Source organism: Apostichopus japonicus, chromosome 16 (genome assembly GCF_037975245.1).
Source record: "Apostichopus japonicus isolate 1M-3 chromosome 16, ASM3797524v1, whole genome shotgun sequence".
Lineage (NCBI taxonomy): Eukaryota > Metazoa > Echinodermata > Holothuroidea > Aspidochirotida > Stichopodidae > Apostichopus > Apostichopus japonicus.
The window spans coordinates 9792280-9816979 of NC_092576.1; the positions used below are offsets into that span (position 1 = coordinate 9792280).

The following is a 24700-nucleotide window of genomic DNA, read 5'->3' on the forward strand; positions in this document are numbered from 1 at the left end:
CTGTGACGTCCTCCTCAGCAAGGAAAAAAATTCTCACCAGGGAAAGGGAAAATGAGGGAGAATAGGAAAGGGGGCGGTGGTGGGTGGGAGGTGGGCTTGCGTATGATCAGTCTCCTCCTCTGTGTACGGTTCTAAATAGTTATAAGTATAGCATGTATTTTGCAAGTTTATCAGTAACAATTCATTTTACACGGGACCTCGGGGTGCCTTCATATGATATTACCCTACCTAGGCTACTTTCTTCACACCCACCCCCCAAGTTCATCATCTTTGCCTCCAACCTTTTCAGGGTTGCTCAAAATAGCTAGAAGTTAAACAGACTTCTTTAAATCTGATTCCTTTTATCAAATGCATACGATCTTGGTACTTCTACTTCCCACCAGTTCATATGTTGGACTCAACACCTTTAAATATATTTTGATAAATTACCTTGTTAATCCACTTTTACTCTATTTCCATGTTTTTTTGGGGGGGGGTGGGGGGTAGGGGAGTGGGCTGGAGGGGACTCTTTGATATGCTGGGGGGAGGGGCTTATGATAAAAATTCCCGGTGACAATTTATATACCAATCCACCCCTGCCATCTTGACACCCCAGTTGCAACATTTGAAGAATCTTATAAATTCTGCTCACAAAATTAAAACACGTGTAATGGCGCCCTCTAAACCTCAAAAGAAAACGATCTTGCTTATAGGTATCGCACCACATTTATAGTAGTGTACGTCCGCCTGAGAGCATAACCGAAAAATGATCCTAACGCTATCTACTGTATCGAATTTTTTATATGCAAATTCGAGAGGAAAGACTCATTTTGTCAAGTGCTATAAGCGCACTTGATATACTGTGTTGTGTTTTTAACCAAAAAAAAAAAAAAAAACATATTGCTACTTTACTTTTGTTATTATAAACTATTATTGTCATAACTCTGAATTGGAATTTCATGCCATCGCAAAAAGAAATAGCGAATTTACTAAATCTTTTGGCAGATAAACCGAATTATTATACAAAACAATTGATTGCAGCACATCTCGCCGGTTCTGGGGCTGAAGACTGATGGCCGGCCTTGGGGAGGGGTACAAGGGAAGGGGGTGTCCCCCTCCCCTTTGGATTTTTTTTGCATTTCCAGGTGTCCTCAGATGCAATTTGGTGCAATATAGCACACTTCAACCCACCCACTCCATTTTGTATGTAATTTTGCATTTTCACCTGGCCTTAGATGCAATTTGGTGCTCCAAATGAGATTTTTTTCTCATTTGGAAATGAAAAAGGGTTTTTCTGACTTGCGAAGCGGGGGCGGGGGGGGGGGCGGTATGATACTTCCGCCCCTCCATATTTTTCACTGTGGGGGGGGGGGGCTGGCGCCCCCAGCCCCCCGGTTCCTACGCCCTTGAATATAAAGAAACTACAGAGGAAATTGATCACGATATTTTCAGCACAGTGAATTTGGTAATCACTACGGTGACTTGAAAGGGACATAGGAAACATTTTTTGAGTTTTTACCTAAAAATTTTGAGTTTCCATCTAAAAAATTGGAGTTTTTATCTAAAAGTTTTGACTTGTTCTTTTGGACCTCATAAGTCAACATTTTGAATTTTGCCTTACACAAAAGTCTGTTCAAAGTATCTCTTTCGAGATCCGGCTTTAGGAATCACAAATGACTTCGAGTTGGTTAGAATCATATTTGATCTCTAGGGTAAGGCAAATTTGTCACCAAAACAGAACTAGAATTGTTCGATACAGGTGACAAACGCCTACAGTGGAATTACGACCTTCCTTACCGGTTTCGAACCTCTGGACATACAATCAGCGTCCATAGCCTAGTGGTTAGGGTGTCCGCATAAAAAAGCGGGAGGCCCGGGTTCGAATCCCGGTGGAGGCTGGAAGTTTTTCACTGTTCTGGATTTTATCTATGAATATATCTTTATCTCTATATATATAAAGTATTGTTTTGTCTCCCCCTCCCCCCCCCCTCCCTGTACAAAGAGAGCTGTCCAGCCCCATGCCGAGAAGGAACTGTTGCTTTGTTTGTTATTACTGTGACTATAACGTGTCGTGAGTAAATAAAAAGAATAACCTTGAAGGAAAACACAAAAGACTAGACTGAAAAAAGAGAGACAATAATAAAACGGGACAAGATGAAACCGCGGAGAGACGCCTCCCTCCCTCGCTCCCCACCCCCCACATTTCACATTTTTGTCACATCTGGAAGATATTATTTGTCAGTTGTTGACAAGTAATATTGGCGAATGTTATGATGCTCCTGTTGGGAATACAAACTTCTTCGATGTAACAAGGCCGTCCCTACCCTCTAGTCCCCCACCCCATATTGTATAATTATGTACCCCTACCTAGGAAATATGCATAAGAGAAAAAACCAAGAGAAAGATTGTAAATGGCACTATTACGTCACAAATGTACAAAATGACAGCTCCTAGATACGACATTTAAACCTATATAGTATATAACTCCTAAGTGAAGCGAGACTTTTTCTTAGTTGTTTGGAGTAGTTTTCCTTCACAAAAACTAAAAATATACCTAAGATGGAGGTGGTTGCAACCACCTCCAGCTTAGGTGTGTCTCCTGCAATACAACCGGAGTGATTTGCGTGTGTGTCGCAAACTCTGAATCGAAAGGCAAGGTCATGATATATTGAATAATAAAAATTATATTTAAAACATTTTAAGTTTGTTCTCTATGCAGTTGTAAAGACAAAGGATGAAGAGAGTTTCAGCCCAATTGGCATGATGAGACCATTGGATTCTACTTTTAAATGAAGAAAAAAAGTTTAAAAAAAAATAAACATATAAATATATATATATATATATATATATATATATATATATATATATAAATATATAAATATATATATATATATATATATATATATAAATATAAATAAATATATATATATATATAAATTGATATATAAATTAATATATATATATATATATATATTATGCATATTTGGCTTTTATGTTTACCTAAAAGGTTAAGTACAGAAACTAAAAGCGATTTTTTCATAATTTAATCATTTTGATCACAGGAATACTCTTTCAAGGCCAATAAATACAGCAAACATGGTGTAATTGAACCTTGGTTCTTGATATCTGAAGCCGAGTTTCATGAAACTATTTATCGGAACGATTATATTTAGTCTGCCAACATTTCGTCAGGTGGTGCTGGAAGCAGAGTACGGGAGAGGGGGGGGGGGTTCCCAAGGGCCAGGCTTCTTTTCAACACTCTAAAAGGTCCCGGACTTTGTTGACTATAGGCCAATAGCATTGGCTGATTCAGTGTTGAAAAGAACGGCACGCATAAGATGTATTAACCTTTTTTTCGCTACTATAAAAGCTTTTAGCATTATTTCAGGACAAGACAAAGATAATTAAACGTAGTAAAACTTCAAGTGTACTGAGTACCTTACTTCCCTACCCTACTACCCCCTCCCCCAATCCCCACCAAAAGTGACACGTAGAATTTCAAGGCCACATGTGCGAAAGCAAACACAGTTTTATACAGTGCAGCACTGAGCGGTTACTCAACATATCATAATTAACACCGAGAAAGCCCGCGTTTTGGAAATATCATTGAAAAAAACTGCAGACTTTTCTTTTGTTATAAACTTATAGTTCGACAACACCCGCTGCGACTGAACCTTGCACTCTTCCCATTTATGCCGTTAGCACCGTGTGGCAAAATCCCTCTTTTGTTATTTAAATAGTTCTTTATTATTTAAATTGTCAGACCAATCATATCGACCGTTTATATACGTCTGAGTGAACAAACAGACTGCACACCGTTACACTTACATAGTAATACACACTGTAGCACACTGCGCTGTAAAGTACTGGCTCTTTTTTGCACACATAACTCAAGGCGTTGTTCTATAGGCATTATAAGGAAGTGTATAAAAATCTCGTGCGCGTGTGTGCATGCTAACCACAGAGATTTTTTTGGCCGTCTAGAAAAGTTTAATCATCATGAGGGTCGTGCGCAGTATTACCATATTTCTTTTTACATTAATCCTGATTCCTCGCGATGGATTTTCGGAACATTCCGACCACGCCCATGATCACCACGAGGAGGAAGACGAGGGTGGAGAGCACCACGTAGAAGAGCAAGATCCTTTCTCGTCCGTCAACAAATTTCTCCTCGAAAACGAATTGAAAGAACTGCAAAACGGCCAGGAACATGAAGAAATCAGCTATGATAAAACGAGAGCAATCGTCGACATTTTGTTGCATCGCTTTGACTGCTCCGAAAGACTTGAAGGTGAAGAAGAAGAATGTGAAAAGGTAAGGGTTCAGAAAAAAAGAGGGAAAAAAGGCACTTACATTGCTCATATTTAAGTGATTTTATGGTAACTTGCATAGGCAGGTGGTGGTGTGTTCTGTGAGCCGGGAGGGCGATGTTTCCCCAGCAAACACAAAACGTTACCATAACATTTTTAAAAGAGCCTCTAAAATATGTTTTTATAGCGCTAAATGTGGTGTTATAAAAACGTCGGCATAACGTTTTTATGATATATTAATGTTATATTAATGTTTTAACGAAAAAAATGTTTTGAAATAATAGCCTGAAAACGTTTTCGGGACATATTTATTACACCACAATTAACGTTATCAAAACAAAAGACGAAACGTTTTAAGCACGTTTTTGTGTTTGCTGGGAATATGGGAGGGGTGGGGGTGTAGGGGGGGATGTGGGCGGCTTTTGATCTTCGCGTGGCTATCCATATGAACGATTAGGTAAAAAGACAATGAGAAGAAAACTATGACATGGTTTCTAAAATGCAGCCGATTCTCTAGGCTTATAAACGGTTAAAACTGGTAAAGGTGAGTACCGGTTAATCAGTTAAAAACTGATGTGTGTTGTAATTTCTTAACATGTGGTACGTTTATGACCAGTTGCTACTGAGAAGGACTGACAAACAGAAAAAAAAATACTAAACATACAATACTATACATGGCCATAATGATTGACTGGACTAACGAGACTAGTTTAAACATTTTCGCCAATCATTTCGTTCCGCACATTTTAAGCGAAAACGGATGACACTTTACTACAAAATGCTTAAAAACTGCAATTTGAACCATCTTTACAAGGTATACTAACTAGTCAAACATAGGGACAGTTGTTTAGACTCCTAACAAGTTATTAGTTTAAACAGGGAGTTGCTATGGAACAACTCCCTGGTTTAAACAGCCTTTGAGTATACTAATGAATTCGTCTGTTAAATTTTTTTTTTCAACAGTATAGCATCTGCTGACTGGACTAACATGTGCTACGGTGTTATAACACACTTCAGTTTTCACTGATTAACGATTGTCTCCTATTCACACTATACAAACTGATCAAGCCATGTATATTGGGTACTAAAATTTGATTACTTACCGTCTTATCTCTATCTAATATATGAACAGGAGGTATATGGGCTCGATAAAATTGTTCGGAATTGGTAATCAAATACAATATAAAAGTCTAACTTAACTTATTTCTGTGTTAGCAAATTGCGCCGAAAAGGCACCTATAGGCTAAGTAGAATGGCATCATTGAAAGTTAAAATATACATCGTCAACTCTTGTCTTGCACTACTGTATGCACAAATGAAAGCAAATCCGATCCACATATATAGCAAATGCTTTTTAATATTGATAAATGCAAGGTGATGCATATTGGAAGTAGAAGGGAATTAGTTATGGCCTGATGATTGGGGGTGAGTGGGAGTGGGGGGGGGGGGGGTGTAGTGGCTGGAAATCCAAGTGGATGGGTTTTGAAGCCAGGAAATTCCCTGCTACCTTGTATTTACCCCCGCCCGCCCCCGCGCTACTCGTCAACGATACAGTCAGTTAGACCCCCCATCTTTCGCGACTGCACTTTTGTTCCGAACTTTTTTCGATACATTTTTAGCCACTGGCCCTCACTTCGCAAACTTTTTAGCACCCCCCCAGCCACCCCGACCAACTATTTTTGTGAAAATTCTGGCAATATGCTGACAACTATTCGGGCACCTACTGAAAGAAAGATAATTTGCAATGTGTTTTTCAATGGCTGAACTTATATAATTATTACCATTAACATTGTAACGAATTCCCCAATAATAATAACCAATATGGAAGGATAATAACACGAATGACGATTGTATGCTATTGGCATGCGATGTAATAAACGATGCAAGCCTATATGATATGCACATTAACATCGTAACATGCGGAACGCGCGAAAAATGTTGGTTATATTTTTCGGGCAAGTCGTTACAGCCACCCCCTCCCCCCAAATCAAATTGGGCCCCTACGCCAATGACGGTAGTTGTATTAGGCATTTGTTTTGGAGTATTCAAAATCATACGAAGTTTTGTATGGTGGAGTATAAGAATCGCGAGATACAATTTCTCAAAGTGGCAAGGAAAACGTTATAAATATGATTGATTGAAGGTCAATTTTGACCGAAATTTTTAGGTCATTCACAATCACAGGAATATATGAATAGGCCTAGATAAACTAGAGTCGGACAGTCTGAAATTCCGACTGTCGCACTCCAATTTTCCAACTATCGTCAGTTTTACCAAGTTTGGGGGTGAGACACCCCCCCCCCTTCTAGCGACGTCCCTGACTGGTAGTAGTCACCTATAGTATACCTACAATCTTAATGGTGTGGAGTTACAGGAGGTCTTTGTTGAAAGAGACCTAGGTATCTACATTGACTCATCTCTGCAACCTTCTATAAACATTGTCTCGAAGCTGCTAACAGAGATAATAGGTTTTAGGTATGATCAAGAGGAACTTCAGTTTTCTGAGAAAAAGGATAATAGTTGTTAGGCATTATAAGCAGTTGGTCAGGCCTCATCTGGAGTATGCTATTCAGGCTTGGAACCTATATTTTGCTTAAGATAAGGAAGTACCTCGAAAAGGTCCAGTGGAGGGCTATACTAGGATGATTAGTTCCTTAAAGGGTGTCCCTTATTACTGTTGAATCTCACCACTCTGGAGCTTAGGAGGTTACGTGGTGACTTGATTCAGGTTTTCAAGATTGTGTATTATGATTTTGACAATTTATCTTTCACTGGCCTTTTCATGTTTGCTAAGAGTAATTCTATACCATAGGTCATTGTCTTAAACTCCAAAAGTCACAAATTAGGATTAATATTCGGCATAACTTTTTTTTCTAATAGGGCTGTGAATGAGTGGAACGGTTTGCCCGAGAAAGTTGTACTTGCAAGTATAGTGTGAATTTAAGAATGTGGGTTTAAGAATGCTTTGGACAAGCACTTTTAGCATTGTAATCGGGTCTGAGTGTTTGTGTCTTCAGTTTTTTCTTCTCTCCTTTTGGGTTCTTGAAGGGGACTTGAGTGTCCCTCATGATCTCTTTTTTCTAATAAACTAAAACGAAATTATTTCCAAATACTTTTAGTTTATTTTCTATTACCGATATTTAAATTAGTGGCTTTCATGATCTGTGATCCAAAAAATAAAAAATAGAAGCGAAAAGAGAGAAAGAAATCAGAAGAAGAAGAAAAACAAACACCCAGTGGCGGAGCGTCCATACAGTCAGGGGAGGGGGGGGGGCGGATGCCCCCCTGACGGACTCAAATGGACTGCTGACGCCCTTTTCAGCTTTTTACCATGCACTTTTTACTTATTCGCGATTAGTTACTTTTTTATTGCGCTCTCATCTACCTATTGACATTTGTCACATTTTGTTGGCGATGACACCTATTTATTCTTCGTTTATTTGCAAATTAGCAAGGCCAGGAAAGGGTCATTTCCGGCGATCTAGGAAGTATCTTTACTCAAAAAATTTCTGTACGCTCCGCGCCAACCTGTGGTGGCGCTCCGCTTAGATAGTGTCGAAAGCGCCCCCTTGACCAATCTCGCCCCCCTTGACCAATACCCCTAGCTCCGCCGCTGCAAACACCCCACTAGTAACCCCGTTTCAGTAGACTATTGGTATATGTACTATAACGTATTGTGCCGCATCATCATTTCCTGATTGCCTTATAATAATAGTATTGACGTCATTGGTAAACTCCTGCGTAACAGCTATATGAAGAGAAATTCGACGTCTTTAGTAAAAACATAAAAGCATTCAATAGAGACCAAAGGTATATAAACTGCAAACTATATAAGGCAATACAAAACAGATTTTAGCAAACCCGAGAAGAATATCAATAAATAGACTCTTCATGGAATTGGTCCCGGATTTTCTCTGAACAATAAAGTACTCATTAACATAATATATATTGCCAAAGGTCCTGTCTTAGAATTTGATGAATCAGTTAGTGTGATTGTGCACTATATTGTATTAAAATGAAACCCACATTTTTCCCCCAATATGATTCATATATATACACTGCAGTGTAAATTCAAACTATTCGCGTTGGTATAGCGGTTTAGATGGTACACAAACGATGTTTGTGTTAGCTTGAATTTCCCTTGCTTGTCTTTCGTATGGAATACATTACTTATACTTACTTACCTCTGTTGTGATAACCACAATCAAGTTCAAACAGTTAAGTTTATTTGTTCAAATATATAGTAGAGTTGTTAAATGCACACAGTCGTAAATAATTACGGTTGTTTTCTTGAAATTTTTATACTTGAAAAAATGTCGTCTCTATTTTACTTTAGAAATTATTGACGTCGGTAAGTGACTTTAGTTGAAGTCATCAACCATAAACATCATGTGTATCACACTCTTATACTTTCATACAATAACAATTTCCTCCGTGAGAGTGTGAAAAAATTTGATGATTCCCTTGAGAAATAATTGTTTAGCGTTTTTGTTAAGATCGGATCCCATCAAATTTAACACGAATATAGAGTGACAAATTGTCACTGCAGGTTTTAGAGTTAACTTCACCCGGAATCACTCTTCGTATCAGAGTGACTTTTCGTTCCTTTAAAAGAGTGTTCATCCTAGGTTTTCTCAAAGAGAAAAATTTTCAATTTTTTTTTGTGTGGAACTTGTGTACATTCCTCTAAGAGTATTTCGCTCTAAAATATCTCTCTCTAAAAAAAAAATACAAAAGAAAGTTGGAAATAATATGTACCTTCGGTGCCATGAGCATTTATGTAAATCAGATCTAAAAAGAAAGGGTAAGTCCCTACAGGATACTGGCGAAGAATGTTTGTATTCATACAAACAGTTCCCCAAAAAGGGTGAAACTATACAAATAAGGGTTAAAAAGAATGAATAGAAGAGTGGCCTCATAATATGTTCACACGTATTCACACATATTATATCTGGTATATCACTGGTATATCACAATAGGTTTCTCGGTTCACCGCAGTAATGTTTGTTGTCGGCCTTCATATATTCGTTGATATATATATATATATATATATATATATATATATATATATATATATATATATATATATATATATATATATATATAGCATATATATATATAGCATATATATATATAGGCAATGTTCTGCGTAGCACTAAGAATTCTAGTAGAAAAATAGTAAAGTTTGCTAGTGCTAATGATAAAGAAAAGAAACACGACGTTTCGGGTATAAACCCTTTAACAAAGTGAGCAAAAAGACTACTAAAACTGTAAACAGCGAACGAAGAAAGATAAAATGGTTCAATGCACACACATGAAAGAAGCGAAAGTAGCAGGGTAAAAGGACTTCGCCAGACCCATTCACCAATCTCCAAAAGAAAAGATCGAACTGGATACCCGCTCCTGGTGCAAATAAAGTTTTGGACCAAGTCATTGATTCTATCAATCATGATGTCGAGAGACTTCTTCCTCGAAAGCTACACTCCTCTAACAACATCACTCAACTTTTGAGAGCAAAACGAATCTGCTCCAAGGAAGCTGACTTCGACAACGCAGCTTCTATGTTCAATGGTTTCTTCCGATCTCGGGGATACCCTCCCTCAGTTATAACCACCGCCAATCAACGCATTAACCTCATCAGCCGAGAATCGACTCTGGAACCCACCAACGACGTCACTAACACCGACCGCATTCCCCTCACACTTCCTTTCCATCCCTTATCTCAACACATTCGCCACACCGTATACAGGAACTTCAAAACTCTCACACGTGACCCCACCACCAAGGAAGTTTTCACGGAGATGCCTATTACAGCTTACAAGCGACTGAACAACCTGGCGGATCATTTGGTGAGGGCATCGCATCCTCAGCCCATCCCTGTCGACACTCCCGGCACCTACCCTTGTAACCGTAGTAGATGTAATACCTGCAAATATGTCACCTCAAATACTATGCTTCGTATCACTGCCCCTAAAAACTCTTTTATAATCAAACATCACTTTTCTTGTATTTCCACTAATGTAATCTATATTATCATATGTAAACGTTGTAATTTACTTTACATAGGTGAAACCAAGCGAAGACTGGTAGATCGTATTACCGAACACTTACGCGCCATCAAATCCAAGTTTCCTGGTTACCATGTTGCCTCTCACTTCAATCCCCCCCCCCCCTGTAAGATCACTGACTTTTCAGTTACGTGTGCTCTGTCCCCCAGAGGCAATGATATCGATCGTCTTAAATCCGAAAATAGACTAATTTTCGGACTTGGCACCTTATCCCCTTATGGTTTAAACTCTAAATTCGATTTGTTGTAAGTCCTTTTACCCTGCTACTTTTCGCTTCTTTCTTTGTTGTGATAACCACAATCAAGTTCAAACAGTTAAGTTTATTTGTTCAAATATATAGTGGAGCTGTTAAATGCACACAGTCTTAAATAATTCGGGTTTGTTATCTTGAAATTTGTATTCTTGGAAAAATGTCGTCTCTATTTTACTTCAGAAATTATTTACGTCGGTAAGTGACTTTAGTTGAAGTCATCAACTATAAAGAGCATGTGGATCACACTCTTATACTTTCATACAATATGAATTCCCTGCGTGAGAATGTGAAAAAAAGGACGATTCCATGGAGGAATAATTGTTTTAGTGGTTTTGTTAAGGGCGGATCCCATCAATTTTAACACGAATATAGAGTGACAAATAGTCACTGCAGGTTTTAGAGTTAACTTCACCCGGAATCACTCTTCGTATCGAGTGACTTTTCGTTCCTTTAAAAGAGTGTTCATCCTAGGTTTTCTCAAAGAGTAAAATTTTCAATTTTTTTCGTGTGGAACTTGTGTGCATTCACTCTAAGATTATTTCGCTCTAAAATATCTCTCTCTAAAAAAATAGAAAGAAAATGGAAATGATATATACCTTCGGTGCCATGAGCATTTATGTAAATCAGATCTAAAAAGAAAGGGTAAGTCCCTACAGGATACTGGGGAAGAATGCTTGTATTCATACAAACAGTTCCCCAAAAAGGGTGAAACTATACAAATAAGGGTTAAAAAGAATGAATAGAAGAGTGGCCTCATAATATGTTCACACGAATACTTACCGGTATATCACAATATGTTTCTCGGTTCACCGCAGTAATGTTTGTTGTCGGCAATACTCACCCAGTATTACTCACACTCGTTATACACGTAGGCTCTTAAAATATCAACAAAGGTGAATATGAACGGTAAAATAAATATTTATTTGTTGTCCATTGTCTGATGTATAACACAAAGTGTGTTTACAATACATCCCACATATATAGCATAGAAATGGGTATGAGAGTTATACATTATCATGCCACAATATTGTACATAATTAAACATATAAGTGTGATATATTTGATGTATTATATGAAATAATATTTAATATTGTTAAATATGTAATAGCTACTACATGTAGACTGAAACTATCTCTAGGGGTTGGGAGGGCGGGGGGGGGGGGGGTCGCTGTAGTAGGAGGTGGCGTGCATCCGCAGGTATATCAGTTAATTCGATCGCAGCTTTAACAAGGCATCACAGAAATCGGTTACAACTTTCATTTTATTGTAAACGTTATAAGATAATAGTTTTGGGGACATCTGTAACAATGACGTCATCGTTAATAACCGTCCAATTCGAGCTGTTTTAAAAAATCTTATGTTCAAAACATTTCTGCATATTTTCTCTCAAAACGAAACGTATAAAACAGCGCTGATTTTCCTTTACCGAAAGTCGTACACACACGTACACGCCCATACTAAACTATTAACGGTAGAATATCGGCAGCTATAAGACCTAATTTAACACTGGTTTGAGAAAAACGGTTTGAAACATTGAAACCGTGAATTCACGTCGACATTTTTCGGTCAAATAACAACTACTCTACTTGCAAAGATTTCTTCTTTGTCGGGGTGATTCGTTTCCTGCAGTTATACTTATTTTTCATTAATTAGGTATATATATATACGTCAATCGCTCTTCACCGTCTAGTGCACACCGCAAGTGCTCGATCTGTGGCTCCTATTTCACGCTATAAACACATGCATTCTTATATCAATTCTCTAACAACCTTCATGGTTAACTAGACACATTATATAGGCCCTTAAATCACCAGACGTGAATATAACCCACACAATTTTGGATATCACCTTTACAATGAATATGCGAATTGCCCCTATGTGTCCCTATGTGTGGTAAATGATGCAAGACGGTAATAAAGGTTTATTGTGTATTCACACAAAGGTTTAAATAAATGGGTGTTGAGTCATTGTAGCCACCGTTACAATTTAATCCTACTTAAGTGCGTTGATCTGCCTTTTCACAACTGATAGCGTATGTTAAATTTACGGTACTATATAACGTTCATATTTCATAACGTTCTGTTATTTTACAGAACGGGCAATGAACGTTAACTTACGATGAATGCACTTGCTAAATAACGTTTCCCTTTTTTCAGCCCTAAGAAACTGTTATATTGTGCAAACGGCGTGCCACAGTAATATTACGTCACATTTTCACCTTTAATAGTTAATACACGGGTTTATTTTGACAGTGCACTTACACAACATGAGCCAACACTGTAAACTGGATAGCCACCATGTAATTTTTTTTTTCATTTTTCTTTTCAAATTTTATTTCTCCTTTTGATTTATTATTATTATTATTATTATTTTTCGCATTTCTAGTGCGCGGACTCAGTGACAGAACACGTTTTCCAAACACTCGGAGTATCGTCGCAGTATGGGTTAACGGAGGAGAACTTCAGCAACGCGTCGGTGATATTATTTTACTTGTTTTCCTTGGAGAACATCGGGGACACTTGTAACAGTACCAAATGGCAGAGTTCTCTCGAAAATTACACCGCGGTAATCCTAAACACAGACGGAAGCCCAGATGCTCTCACGGAAGAAGACCTAGAAGCGATATTCGATGAGTTTGGTCACAGTTACCATTCGGAAACCAACGCAAAGGTATACCTTTAAACGCTAACTTTATAGCATCAGGTCTGTTTCACTTTAAAAGAGGTCTGAAGGAAAGCCTTCTGTAAAATCTCTAGGACTATACAGCTCACCAAGAACGAAGAAATTATTAACTATCAACGAATCAGATTAACGTTTTGTCAAATTAAGATGATTTCTGATCAGGTTCAGGCCAGCCTAAAAGTGTTCATGCAGGCATTCCCTATTTTTGACAACATTGACAATTATTCACTTGAATCTGTGCAAGTACCCCCCCCCGATACCAGTCAAAGAGAGAAAGAGAGAAGCTATGTTTTAATTCAGTTGACAGTACCTGATCAACTGAAATTTAAATCATCGAGTAACGTCACACATTCAAATGGCGGCCATTTTTGTCTTCTACACGTATACTTTTCTTATCTATTTTTGAATAGTGTTTCAACGTGGAGACAATATTCGAAGCGGAAGTTGCTGATCACGAGGCTGGAGCTACGGGAGAGGAATTGCTCCATATTTCTCCACTAATGATCTCCTATCTACTACAAGGATATTGTATTGGTGAAGCATCTGAGACGGATCCTCAAGAATTCCTTGAAAATATTTTCGAAAAATATGGTCACGACGGTACCATACCAGAAGAAGGTATTGATTGGAAACCTCCCCCCCCCCCCCAAAATATATCTTGCAACAAAACCGGTGATACATTATTGTTAATCGTAAATTCATATTCCCAATGTAATGTAGGGTTAATAGCTATAAATACAGTATACTGTGTTTCTTTGGTGTTGGAGTTACTATGGGGTTGGCCTATAGGTCCAAGATGTCGTAGTTGATAGCCGCAGATGGCCGCGTGCATGGACCACGAGAATGTTATAATGATGCAATTCGCATGTACGGTCTTGTTCACTGTGTTGTGTGATGTTATCAACACTGGACATCACTTGTTTAGAAAGGACAGGATAAATTTAAGTTTACTTCGTTAAGTGATAAAGAAGAATTTATTTTACAAAAGCCTTTGGTTTTATAGGTTAAGTATTCCTCTACCATAGAATGAGGACTGTACGTTTGAGCGAAGAGAACTTTGCTAGCAGAACGTTTCACTTCGGATCAAGGATCACAGGCTTTACTTATACATTTGTTTACAATACATGGTATAGTAGGATAGTGTTTATATCCTTACCGTTGGCTTAAAACATCCAGATAATAGTCAGAAAATATACAAATAATCTGAATAATTTACAACATATTTTTTTTTTCACTCTGGTTTTTACTCTCATCAAGATTTTGAAGCAATGCTGACGTCACTTTCAATTGGCGGTGCTGTCGAAGATAGCCACGGACACGAAGAAGATGCACATAACCATGCAAAACGAAGCCTGAAGTCTCATCGAAATATAGACAGCATCACCAAAAGGGAAGTGGTTGATGATCATGGGCATGGATCATCCAATGGGTCAAAGGTCATGGACGTATCGAGCACGGTAAGAGGGTGTATTTGAAGGGGGAAAAAAGTGTCCCTTTAATTTGGCGTCGTGATGACTTTTGAAGACTTAATTTTTTAAATCTTTAACCTGTCATATTTTCAATTTTTCCCCTCATATATTCCTTTTTTTTCCATTTTCTTTTATTTTGTTGCATTTCAACATATAATGCATATTCCGGTATTGCTCATACTGGCACGTTTTTATTAGTCAGCTGCCATTGAATTTTACTAGTCCGTATAAATGACGCTGCATTTAAGTCTGGTAATCTGTAGACAAGTATTAGTATATAGCGACAGCCAATATGCATGTCAAAATCGATTAATCGATATGTATCGTCATATTCACACACAGTGCTTTACCGGAGAGGACTTACTCACAATACACGGAGTCGACCACGAGATCGGAATTACGGAAGAACAGTTTGTCCATCTATGTCCTTCGTTGCTGCAACAGATACTCAGCGAATCGTGCAATGAAGCCCACGAGGACGAACCCAAGGAAATATCACCGTTAGGTATGGAAACCGTTCAAGGGTCTATTATAAAAAAAAATAAAGCTGAAAAAGAAGGATAAATTAAATCAAATCAAATCAAATATACATGAACAATTCTTGTGTCTTACATTTGGGCTCAATTCGTTGTTTCCTTTCATGACGTAATTGCTATTTTTGGAAATATGACATCACACCGTATAAATAAACGATCCATGTAAGCATCATATATGGTCCCGTTTGTATACGTGCCATGCCGTCAGTATGATTACTGAAAGTTCGTGTGTGCCATCAACTGTCGATGCATTCTGTTCCTTGATTCACGAATATGGCAAGCCATGTGGGACAAACACAGCATAATATATCCGCGTATTAATTGGAATTTATACTCGTATTAATTAGAATATATACGCGTATATATTATTAGCCAATCATATGGCTCAAATATATCCGCGTATTAATTCGAATATATACACGTATTAATTCGAATATATACACGTATTAAATAAAATACATATGGGGATTAAATCCAATATATGCACGGATTAATTAGAATATACACGAAAAAACATTTCCGCTCTTGCTGTGTACATATACCAACGATAAATGTTTTGGCGGGCTCGCGAGATCGCTTCAAAAAGCGAAACTTTACACATGTAGGCTACAACACATGTATATTCGAATTAATACGCGTATATATTCGAATTAATACGCGGATATATTATGCAGTGTTTGTCCCACATGGCTTGCCATACACGAAAAGTAGTGATGTCTCATCCGATACTCATAGCTAACTAAAGATACTACAAACTACTGGTGCCACCTGCAACACATGTTACCGTGTGACGAACACAAAGTGTAGTAATTACTGATGCACGGTTGTGGGACGTGAACAGTATAGTTGCTGTACCAGCTATGAGTATCGGCTTTGATGCCACAATAAGTTACCGAAACGACATACAGACCTAAAACATATCCCCAAAGGTATAAAGGAATCAAAGATGAAGTAGACTTGATAATATTATAGTGTGGTGAGGTATTAGTTAACATGACAGTAGCACGTGAGTAGAAATATTCAAAGCACTGGCATCGAGAAAGAGTTAAAACATTGGCTACTCATGCCGATGGAATTGGGAATTCTCAGGATCTGCTGTATTATTAGGTAATGTGTAAAAGTAAGTTGGCCTGACGTTTTGATCCTAGCCGGATCTTCTTCAAAGGCTAAATGACAAGTAACAGTAACAGAAGGGACATCCTTTGTCTACTAATCCCTTGTTACATCCCTTGTCTACTAACTCCCTTACATCTATCTCTTTGTGTTCACCATGCTCATTAACCTGTCTGTATTCTGTGTGTGTTTTTGTCCCTTCTGTTACTTTTACTTGTCATTTAGCCTTTGAAGAAGATCCTGCTAGGATCGAAACGTCAGGCCAACTTACTTTTACTCACTCTCTTACACAGGCTCTCCAGTGGATAAGCAGTTTGCTAACAGTTTTATTTTATTTCTATTATTAGGTAGTAGACAAGCAAGATGAAACGAGATATAAAGCATAATGTTTGTGTTGGTGTTATTTCTGAAATCCTTCTTTTTTTCAACCGGTAAAGTTATTTGTCGATATTTTGTTCGTTCTCTTTTAGTATGGCTTTACGGTAGTGTTGCTGTCTTCATCATCAGTCTTGGAGCTGTTCTCGGTGGTCTGTTACTACCGTGTCTCCCGGCCAGATTCTTTGAAAAGTTCATACACAGTCTTATTGCCCTGGCTATCGCTATACTGGCTGGTGACGCGCTCATCCACCTTTTACCACTGGTGAGTGACTTGTTAATGTTTTGTGGGTAGCGATGAGTTTGTTTCTTGCCTTACAAAGACGTTTGAGAGAGAGGGGTGGAGGGTGGGGGGGGTGGAGACAGAGAGGTGGATATAGGTGGAGGGAAGAGATATTTAAAAAAAAAAAATTACAGAGTGTAGGTAATTCTTTAGAAGTTAGTCTAACGTTTCTAGTCTATAGCGGAATCTTCTTCAGAAACACTGAGAGAAAATTAAGTAATTTAAATGGACAAATGGTTACTTGGAACAGTGAATAATAAATAAAACTAGAACAATAGGCCACGGGGAGAAGGAAGTGGGCAAAACGTGGGCTGAGAACACAACCCTTTCATTGTACCAAACTTTTCTTGAATGTACTATTTATGAGAAGACGATTTATAAGTTAAATGCAAATCATATTTGACGACTTTCTCTACAGGTTTTACGCAGAAATTCCCATGATATTGAAACACCTTCTTCAAATCTCAACGTACCATGAATTAGCAGAATCAGTGGCGTAGGAGGGTTCTTTTGAGTGGGGGGGGGGGGGCTGAAGACTGATGGCCGGCCTGGGGGAGGGGTCTAAGGGTTGGAATTTTTTTGCATTTCCAGGTGGCCTCAGATGCAATTTGGTGCAATATAGCACACTTCAACACCCAATCCATTTTGTAAATAATTTTGCATTTTCACCTGGCATTATAGATGCAATTTGGTGCTCCAAATGAGATTTTTTTCTCATTTGGAAATGAAAAAGGCGTTTTCTGACTCGTGGAGCGGGGGGCGGGGGGCGGAATGATACTTCCGCCCCCATATTTTTCACTGGGGGGGGGGGGCTGGCGCCCCCCAGCCCCCCGGTTCCTACGCCCTTGAGCAGAATGTAGGAATTGCTTTATGCCATCTCTTGACAGATCAAATACAAGTCTTTCTTTTGCTTCTTGCCCTCAGGCTATAGGAATTCATGGACATGAAAGCGGTAGTCACGTGGTGCATTCCCCTCTTGATGAAGAACTGGCATTCGCCTGGAAGAGTCTTGCTACCCTCTCTGCCATCTATGCCTTTTACCTCCTAGAAACGATTATGGGATGGTGGTCTGTAAGTATATGGTTGAAAGGGGTATGGGTATATCATAGGGCTGAAAATTTGATTGATTATTACAATATAAATTGCTAACGAAACTCTATGGAGTTTACAGAGTACTGAGACAGCTGTAGTTAAAAGATTCACAATTTTGTCAAGAGTAAATTAACGAGAAGATAAAAGAAAGAGAAGGTACTGGAATGCATCCGACAAGATGACGCCACAGACCACCTAATATGAATGCTTTTATTCCTCTCTTATCTGTCTCCTATGCCTATGCACTCTAGTCTATAGTCTACCTTTAGTTTATAACAATCTTGCACTACGCCCCCATTTTTGCAGTGCGCTTCGCCACGGTGACATGTTATACGACCTACTGTTGAGCCCCACTACCTGCAATAATGTAAGGTTTAGTTAGTCAAAAATGCTGCCACTTTTCCAACATCATAACTTGAAAAATACACAAGTATATATATTAATATATTTAAAAGGCAATATAACATTTTTTCAGCATCCTTTAAATTTTAACAGCGAAAAGTTGTTGTTATTTCATCAAATTAGATTAATTTGAAAGATCTGCAATCTATGGAACTTGTCTATATCAGGAAAAATAATTGCTGTATATATGACAATTATCAGAGTGTAACTTATTAGTCTAAACAAAACAATATTTTTATTAAAGTGTTCATTTATACATTCAGCCCATTTTTTAATTTTGTTTAACCCTTTTTAGGATCAGGAACATGCTCATCCAGGAGATATGCATATGACCAACGCAGACGACATAGGGAGTAGAAAATCAACGTCTCAGAAAGAATTGGTAAGACTTCATTTTGCTGGTTAATGATTCAGAATATACTCATGTACAAAGTATTATTTTTTACATATTCTGTTTTTTCCCTCTAAATGTGGAACTGTCATATCAAGGAACGCCTTAGTAACCAAATTGCAATCATAAAATTATCATTTTATCGGATATTTGACATGTTATGCATTTGTTATGTAGTACACCCATTTCGTTTCTAGCCGTTATGCAACACTACATTACTTCGCTTGGTTTATCCCACGCATGACGTCAACATCGAGGTCTATGATTGTACATTTAAGAATAAAGTTAGGCTAGGTAATACTAACAGTATAGGGCCGGCTATAGCCTAACGTTAGTTATACCTTCCGTAGAGTACTATCGCCTGCAGTAATGGGGGTATTAGGCTACCTGTTGAATAACTATTTAAATTCAGCCAACTGCTACTTCATTCTGTATAATTATTTCTAATGTCATGGTGATGGGGAATATCATCATCACTGTACTACCACTAAACGTTAATAACATGGTAGTCTGCGCGAATACGTGTGCATTGACGATACTACTAGCCTACTAGTAGTTTGGCACGTACCTGGTAATGGTATAGTAGCAGGCTAGGCTCACGTTGTAGATTTGACGAGTATTTTAGTACGTACCTGGTAATGGTTTAGTAGCAGGCTAGGCTCACGTTATGGATTTGACGTTATGCATGGGATTCCGGGCTTACATGGTGTGCCGTTAACTTAGCTAGCCGTGCAACTTACTGTGGTATTCTTCTATTCCACAGACAAAGCACACTGACTCAGAAAGTGTTGATTTCTCATCAGAAAGCGGAGGCTGTCTTACCAGTAAGTTTACATATTATCAGTCGATCGATCGATCGATCAGATCGATACTAGTTACGTAATACTTCCATGCTCCCATCGTATAAATCATTCTCGGTAGGATGTATTAAGGAATTTGATATTTATTTTCCTTTGATAACCTAGAGGCAAATGCCATGTTTAAAGTAGTTTTCAATTGTATACCATGAAACAGGGGAGTAAAGTATTCTAGAATCCAGTGGCGTAGGAAGGTACTTTTGAGTGGGGGGCTGAAGACTGATGGCCGGCCTGGGGGAGGGGTCTAAGGGGAGGGGGTGCATTTCCAGGTAGCCTCAGATGCAATTTGGTGCAATATAGCACACTTCAACACCCACTCCATTTTGTAAACTTAATTTTGTATTTTCACCAGGCCTTAGATGCAATTTGGTGCTCCAAATGAGATTTTTTTTCTCATTTGGAAACGAAAAAGGGGTTTTCTGACTTGCGAAGCGGGGGGGCGCACATTTTTCACTGGGGGGGCTGGCGCCCCCCAGCCCCCCGGTTCCTACGCCCTTGCTAGAATCCATACTTCCCAGTTCCCCGCGCGCAGCGGCTGTAGCCTGAGATTCACGTCAGTCCTATAATACGACGTCATGACTTTGTAGATTGGAATCGTAGGGAGCTGTGTCATATGCAAACCGAATGACATTTATGACTTCCACAAGAGTAATGGGTTTCACCCCTTCAATATATATTTACACTTCTTTACTTTCAAACCAGCGTCATGTAAGTTGTTCAAAGTTCAAGTGGTGGTTGTCATGCAATGCTTGAACGTGTCTTAAGTGGTTTAGACTACCAGTGAAGATAAAAACCTCCCTCAACCAACACTCTATAATTTGACGGTCGATTTCTGTACGTTACTTTAACCATGCGTTAAGCAAACTTGTCTAGACTATTGTAAAATCCATGAGATAAGGCAGTACCCACTTGGAAAAATCACCCACTGAACCGTACAAATTCCTCCCACATGCACACCTGTGAGGTGTTGTTGGGTCCGGGGTGGGGGGTGGGATGGGAGGGGGAGGTTGGGACAGAAACATCCAAACATCCATGATGAAGAAGTGGGTTTCTTGTATAATAAAACAGTGTATACTCTGTAGGTGGTTTTAATTATTCTTTTGATAAAAACATAGTAAGCTCCTTTAGGTGGCTGTAGTCCAAGTCATTGCCACTAAGGAAATGCATTTGGTCATTCGAATAAAGAACTTTAGAGTATCATATGGTATTATATGGGGATATCATATTGGGGTATCATATAGGTATCATATCATATCTTATGAGTATCATATGGGAGTATCATACGGGAGTATCATATTGGGATGGCCAATGCGTTGTCTTTCCTTTTCATTCTCTCTTACAAACGTTTGGTTTATGTATGAATATTCATTTAACGAAACCAACACGGTAACAGTTGGGATACCTACAATATCCCAATTTGGAATCCAATGGCATCAAAGAACCAAGTCAGCCCTGTTCACAAAGGGTATCACCCAGTCTCCTTTTAGATGTATGTGTTTTACATTTGGTACATTCCCAAAACGAGAACACCTGCTTGAATCCGACCTAACTCATGATTGCTACCAGGGAATTGGTATTAGTGTAGTCATTTCAATGCAGTCCGGTATTGTTAATTTTTAAGATGGATTGATTTGATTTTTTTTTATCTTTTCTCAGAGTACGGTGCTTTGCCAGTCATGGTTATCATTGGAGACGGTCTCCATAACTTTGGTGATGGCCTGGCCATAGGAGCAGCATTTACTGCTAGTGTAGGAGCAGGGATCTCCACTTCCGTAGCTGTACTTTGCCATGAAATACCCCATGAATTGGGTAAGTGAACATTCCTTTATAATCCTATAACCATCGTCTGCATGTTAGAAATATGTATCGTTTTCGCTATTAATTTCGTCCTTTTTAAATGAAATAATCTATTGGAGAGAATATTCCAGTGTACAACACTTACAAAGACATTTATATGAATTTTCATGTTTTGTTTTTTTACTTCTAGGTGACCTTGCCATCTTGATTAAAAGTGGTCTGAAATTGAAGACTGCCCTCTGCCTAAACTTTATGTCTGCATTGACATCATTCGCTGGGCTTTACCTGGGTATAGCTTTAGCAACCACGGAGATAGCTAGGCAATGGATCTTTGCAGTAACAGCTGGGATGTTTCTGTACGTGGCTCTAGCTGATATGGTAAGTACAGTAGGAGTAGGAGACTATCAAATAGTGACGAGAGTGTCAGTGGTTGTGTCGGGGATATTTACTACAAGTACTGTGTTGGTTTTGCACATGCAAAACAGTGTGACTCCATGAATACATTGAACATTTGAACGCTTTTTTTTTATTTCAATGTTTAGTTCTTCGACTTTGGCAGAAAACAAATTCAAGAAAAATCGAAAATAAACTTTATTATTATTTTTATTGTTGTTGTTATTATCATTATCATAATTATTATTGTTATTATTATTATTATTGTTATTGTTTATATTATAATTATTGTTATTATAAGCATCATTTTTGTGTACTTATTATTATGATTGTTGTAATATATATATATATATATATATATATATACACATATATATATAGGCCTATTATAATAATCATAATAATAAATACACAAAAATGATGCTAATAAGAACAATAATTATAATATAAACAATTTATATAGTTTATATTATGTATATGTATATATATATATATATATATATATATACAAATTGTACTTGTCACGCAAACACAAAGTAGGAGACAAACTTACCCACAACAGTTGTGAAAGCTGATCAAACATTTCTTCGAATTTTAACAATAACTCGCGAAACCTCGTTGTAGATACACAATATATTCATTGATTGGATCACTTCCTCGAAATTTCAATTTTTAATGGTTCCATAATGAAATGTATCTGTTAGTTTCTAAAAATGAATGTGTGTGACTTCCCTTTACGAAGACTTTTACTCAATTAAATTTCAATAATTTTTCAATGTTTCCAATTTTTTTTTCCACAGATGCCACAGATAACTCATATCAAGAACGTGAAAGACCCCTTGACTACGTTTATCCTTCAAAACATCTTTTTTCTGGCAGGGGCTGTTTTTATTTTTGTGATTGCCATTTACGAAGACGCAATCAATTTCAGCTTTTAATCAAAATCAAGTTTTTATTTTCTCCTTTTGTTTTATAGTAAGAGCTGAATTAGTTTGAAGTATTTTTGAAATGAATACTTGATTATTATTATTTTTTTTTACGTCATGTTTTGAATTAAAAGATTTTACACTATACCTTAACTTTAATCATGGTATTTCGACCAATGAAAAATTCATTTGACCTATTTGTAATCGACTTTATTCCGGTGAAGTTAAATTTTCTATATAGGATTTTTTATTTTTTATTCATCAATATCATAACTGGAGTGGGAAAAGTTTATAAGGACTTCTTTGATTATTGCTAATATTTGTCTTCAAAAATATGTTTCTTTATTGGATCCGTTTATATCACCCCCCCCCCTCTCCCACTCCCCATACGAAGGTATACTACTTAAAAATAACACTATAATAATGACAACATCTCCTAACAATTGACTAAACCCTCATAAATATTTACGATTAATTATGCATATGTTAACCTTTAAGTAATGTATTCTACTGATTGATTTAAATTGATGTCTTTGATTTGTTTGGGAAGTTATACTCAGATTAGTAAAGTTAAGTTTTATTTTCTTTTTAATAAATATAGTATATATATATATTTTTAAATGAGACTCAAGTTTAATTAACGTTATCAGTTAATATTTGATACTGAGAAGGAGACCGAGAATGAAGTTGAAAATGTTTCGATTTTTTGATTTAGTCAAAGTTAACAGTCGCAGGTCGGGTTGAGGAAGTGTGGATGAGATTTAACGTGAGATATGAGAGAAATATGTTTGATTCCATCTATAGCAGCTTTTTTTAAGGTTTATGAAGATAAAACATGTAATGTGGGTTTTGTTTGTATGTTTCGTGAAATAATAAACATATTACTGACAAAAGCACCTCTTTGATTCTTTTTTGTTGTTGTCAGTTTCTCTCACTTCTTTTAACAACGTACATAATCTCGGCTTGTTTTCTTGTATTCGATCTTAGTTTATATTTTTTTTTCAAAAACGTATTATGTCAACTCAAACGTTTGTAAATATTCTTGATAGATAATTACTCGAAATTAGTACGTAATACTAGCCTACTACAGTCTTCTGGTCTTGCTATGTTTGACAAAAAAATATGACTTCTAGCAATGTTTCTATATCCATTCTAGTTTCCAATATATTCAGGCGCGTAGCCAAGGGGGGGGGGGCGAAGGGGGCAGCCGCCCCTCCTTGAGCATATTTTTTATATTTTTTTTATGATATCGCTAGTAATTTCAAAAGAGAAAATGCTAAGATGCAACTTACAAGGCCTGGGAAGTGCCATTTCCAGCGATCTGGGAGGCATTTTCAGCCAAAATTTTCTTGTACGCTTCGCGCCAACTTATGGTGGCGCTATACGCTTAGATAGTTTGCAATGCCGAATCTACAGTTTCGCCCCTCCCTTGGCAAATTCCTGGCTACGCGCCTGAATATATTTAGCTTTACATCTGTGGAATGCCCTTTTTAGTGCTCCTCAGAGTTTAGGAATAAATGATGTAATGTTAATCAATTATTTTATAAATTCTAATAACTCAACAAAAAGTCATGTTCTTTGACATTTTTATAAGCAACAGGGCACTCCTGGGTGATATTCACCATCACTAAAATACATTGTTAACATGTTATATCAGGTCATACAAGTCTCATGTGTTCCCTTTAGGTTGTGTGCTATATCTGAGGTATTTCACCTAGTGGTCTGTGTATTAGCTTGAGTAGTCAAGTCACTTTGGTTGATGAACGCCAGCTGT

At 37.6% G+C, this 24700-nt stretch overlaps 1 protein-coding gene and 1 non-coding gene across 2 annotated transcripts; both read left to right on the plus strand.

The window, feature by feature from the left end:
* Nucleotides 1-1804: 1804 nt before the first annotated feature.
* Trnaf-aaa (transfer RNA phenylalanine (anticodon AAA)) lies at nt 1805-1877 on the plus strand. Its single transcript has one exon. It is a non-coding gene; the product is annotated as a tRNA-Phe (tRNA).
* A 1933-nt stretch (nt 1878-3810) lies between these two features.
* LOC139983021 (zinc transporter ZIP12-like) lies at nt 3811-24029 on the plus strand. The gene is made up of 12 exons (XM_071996341.1): nt 3811-4293; nt 12996-13280; nt 13703-13910; nt 14550-14749; nt 15104-15266; nt 16881-17050; nt 17993-18139; nt 18858-18944; nt 19717-19777; nt 21467-21619; nt 21798-21985; nt 22801-24029. Exons 1-12 carry the CDS (start codon nt 3979-3981, stop codon nt 22936-22938), a joined length of 2115 nt encoding a protein of 704 aa, XP_071852442.1. The 5' UTR covers nt 3811-3978; the 3' UTR covers nt 22939-24029.
* The last annotated feature ends 671 nt before the right edge of the window (nt 24030-24700 follow it).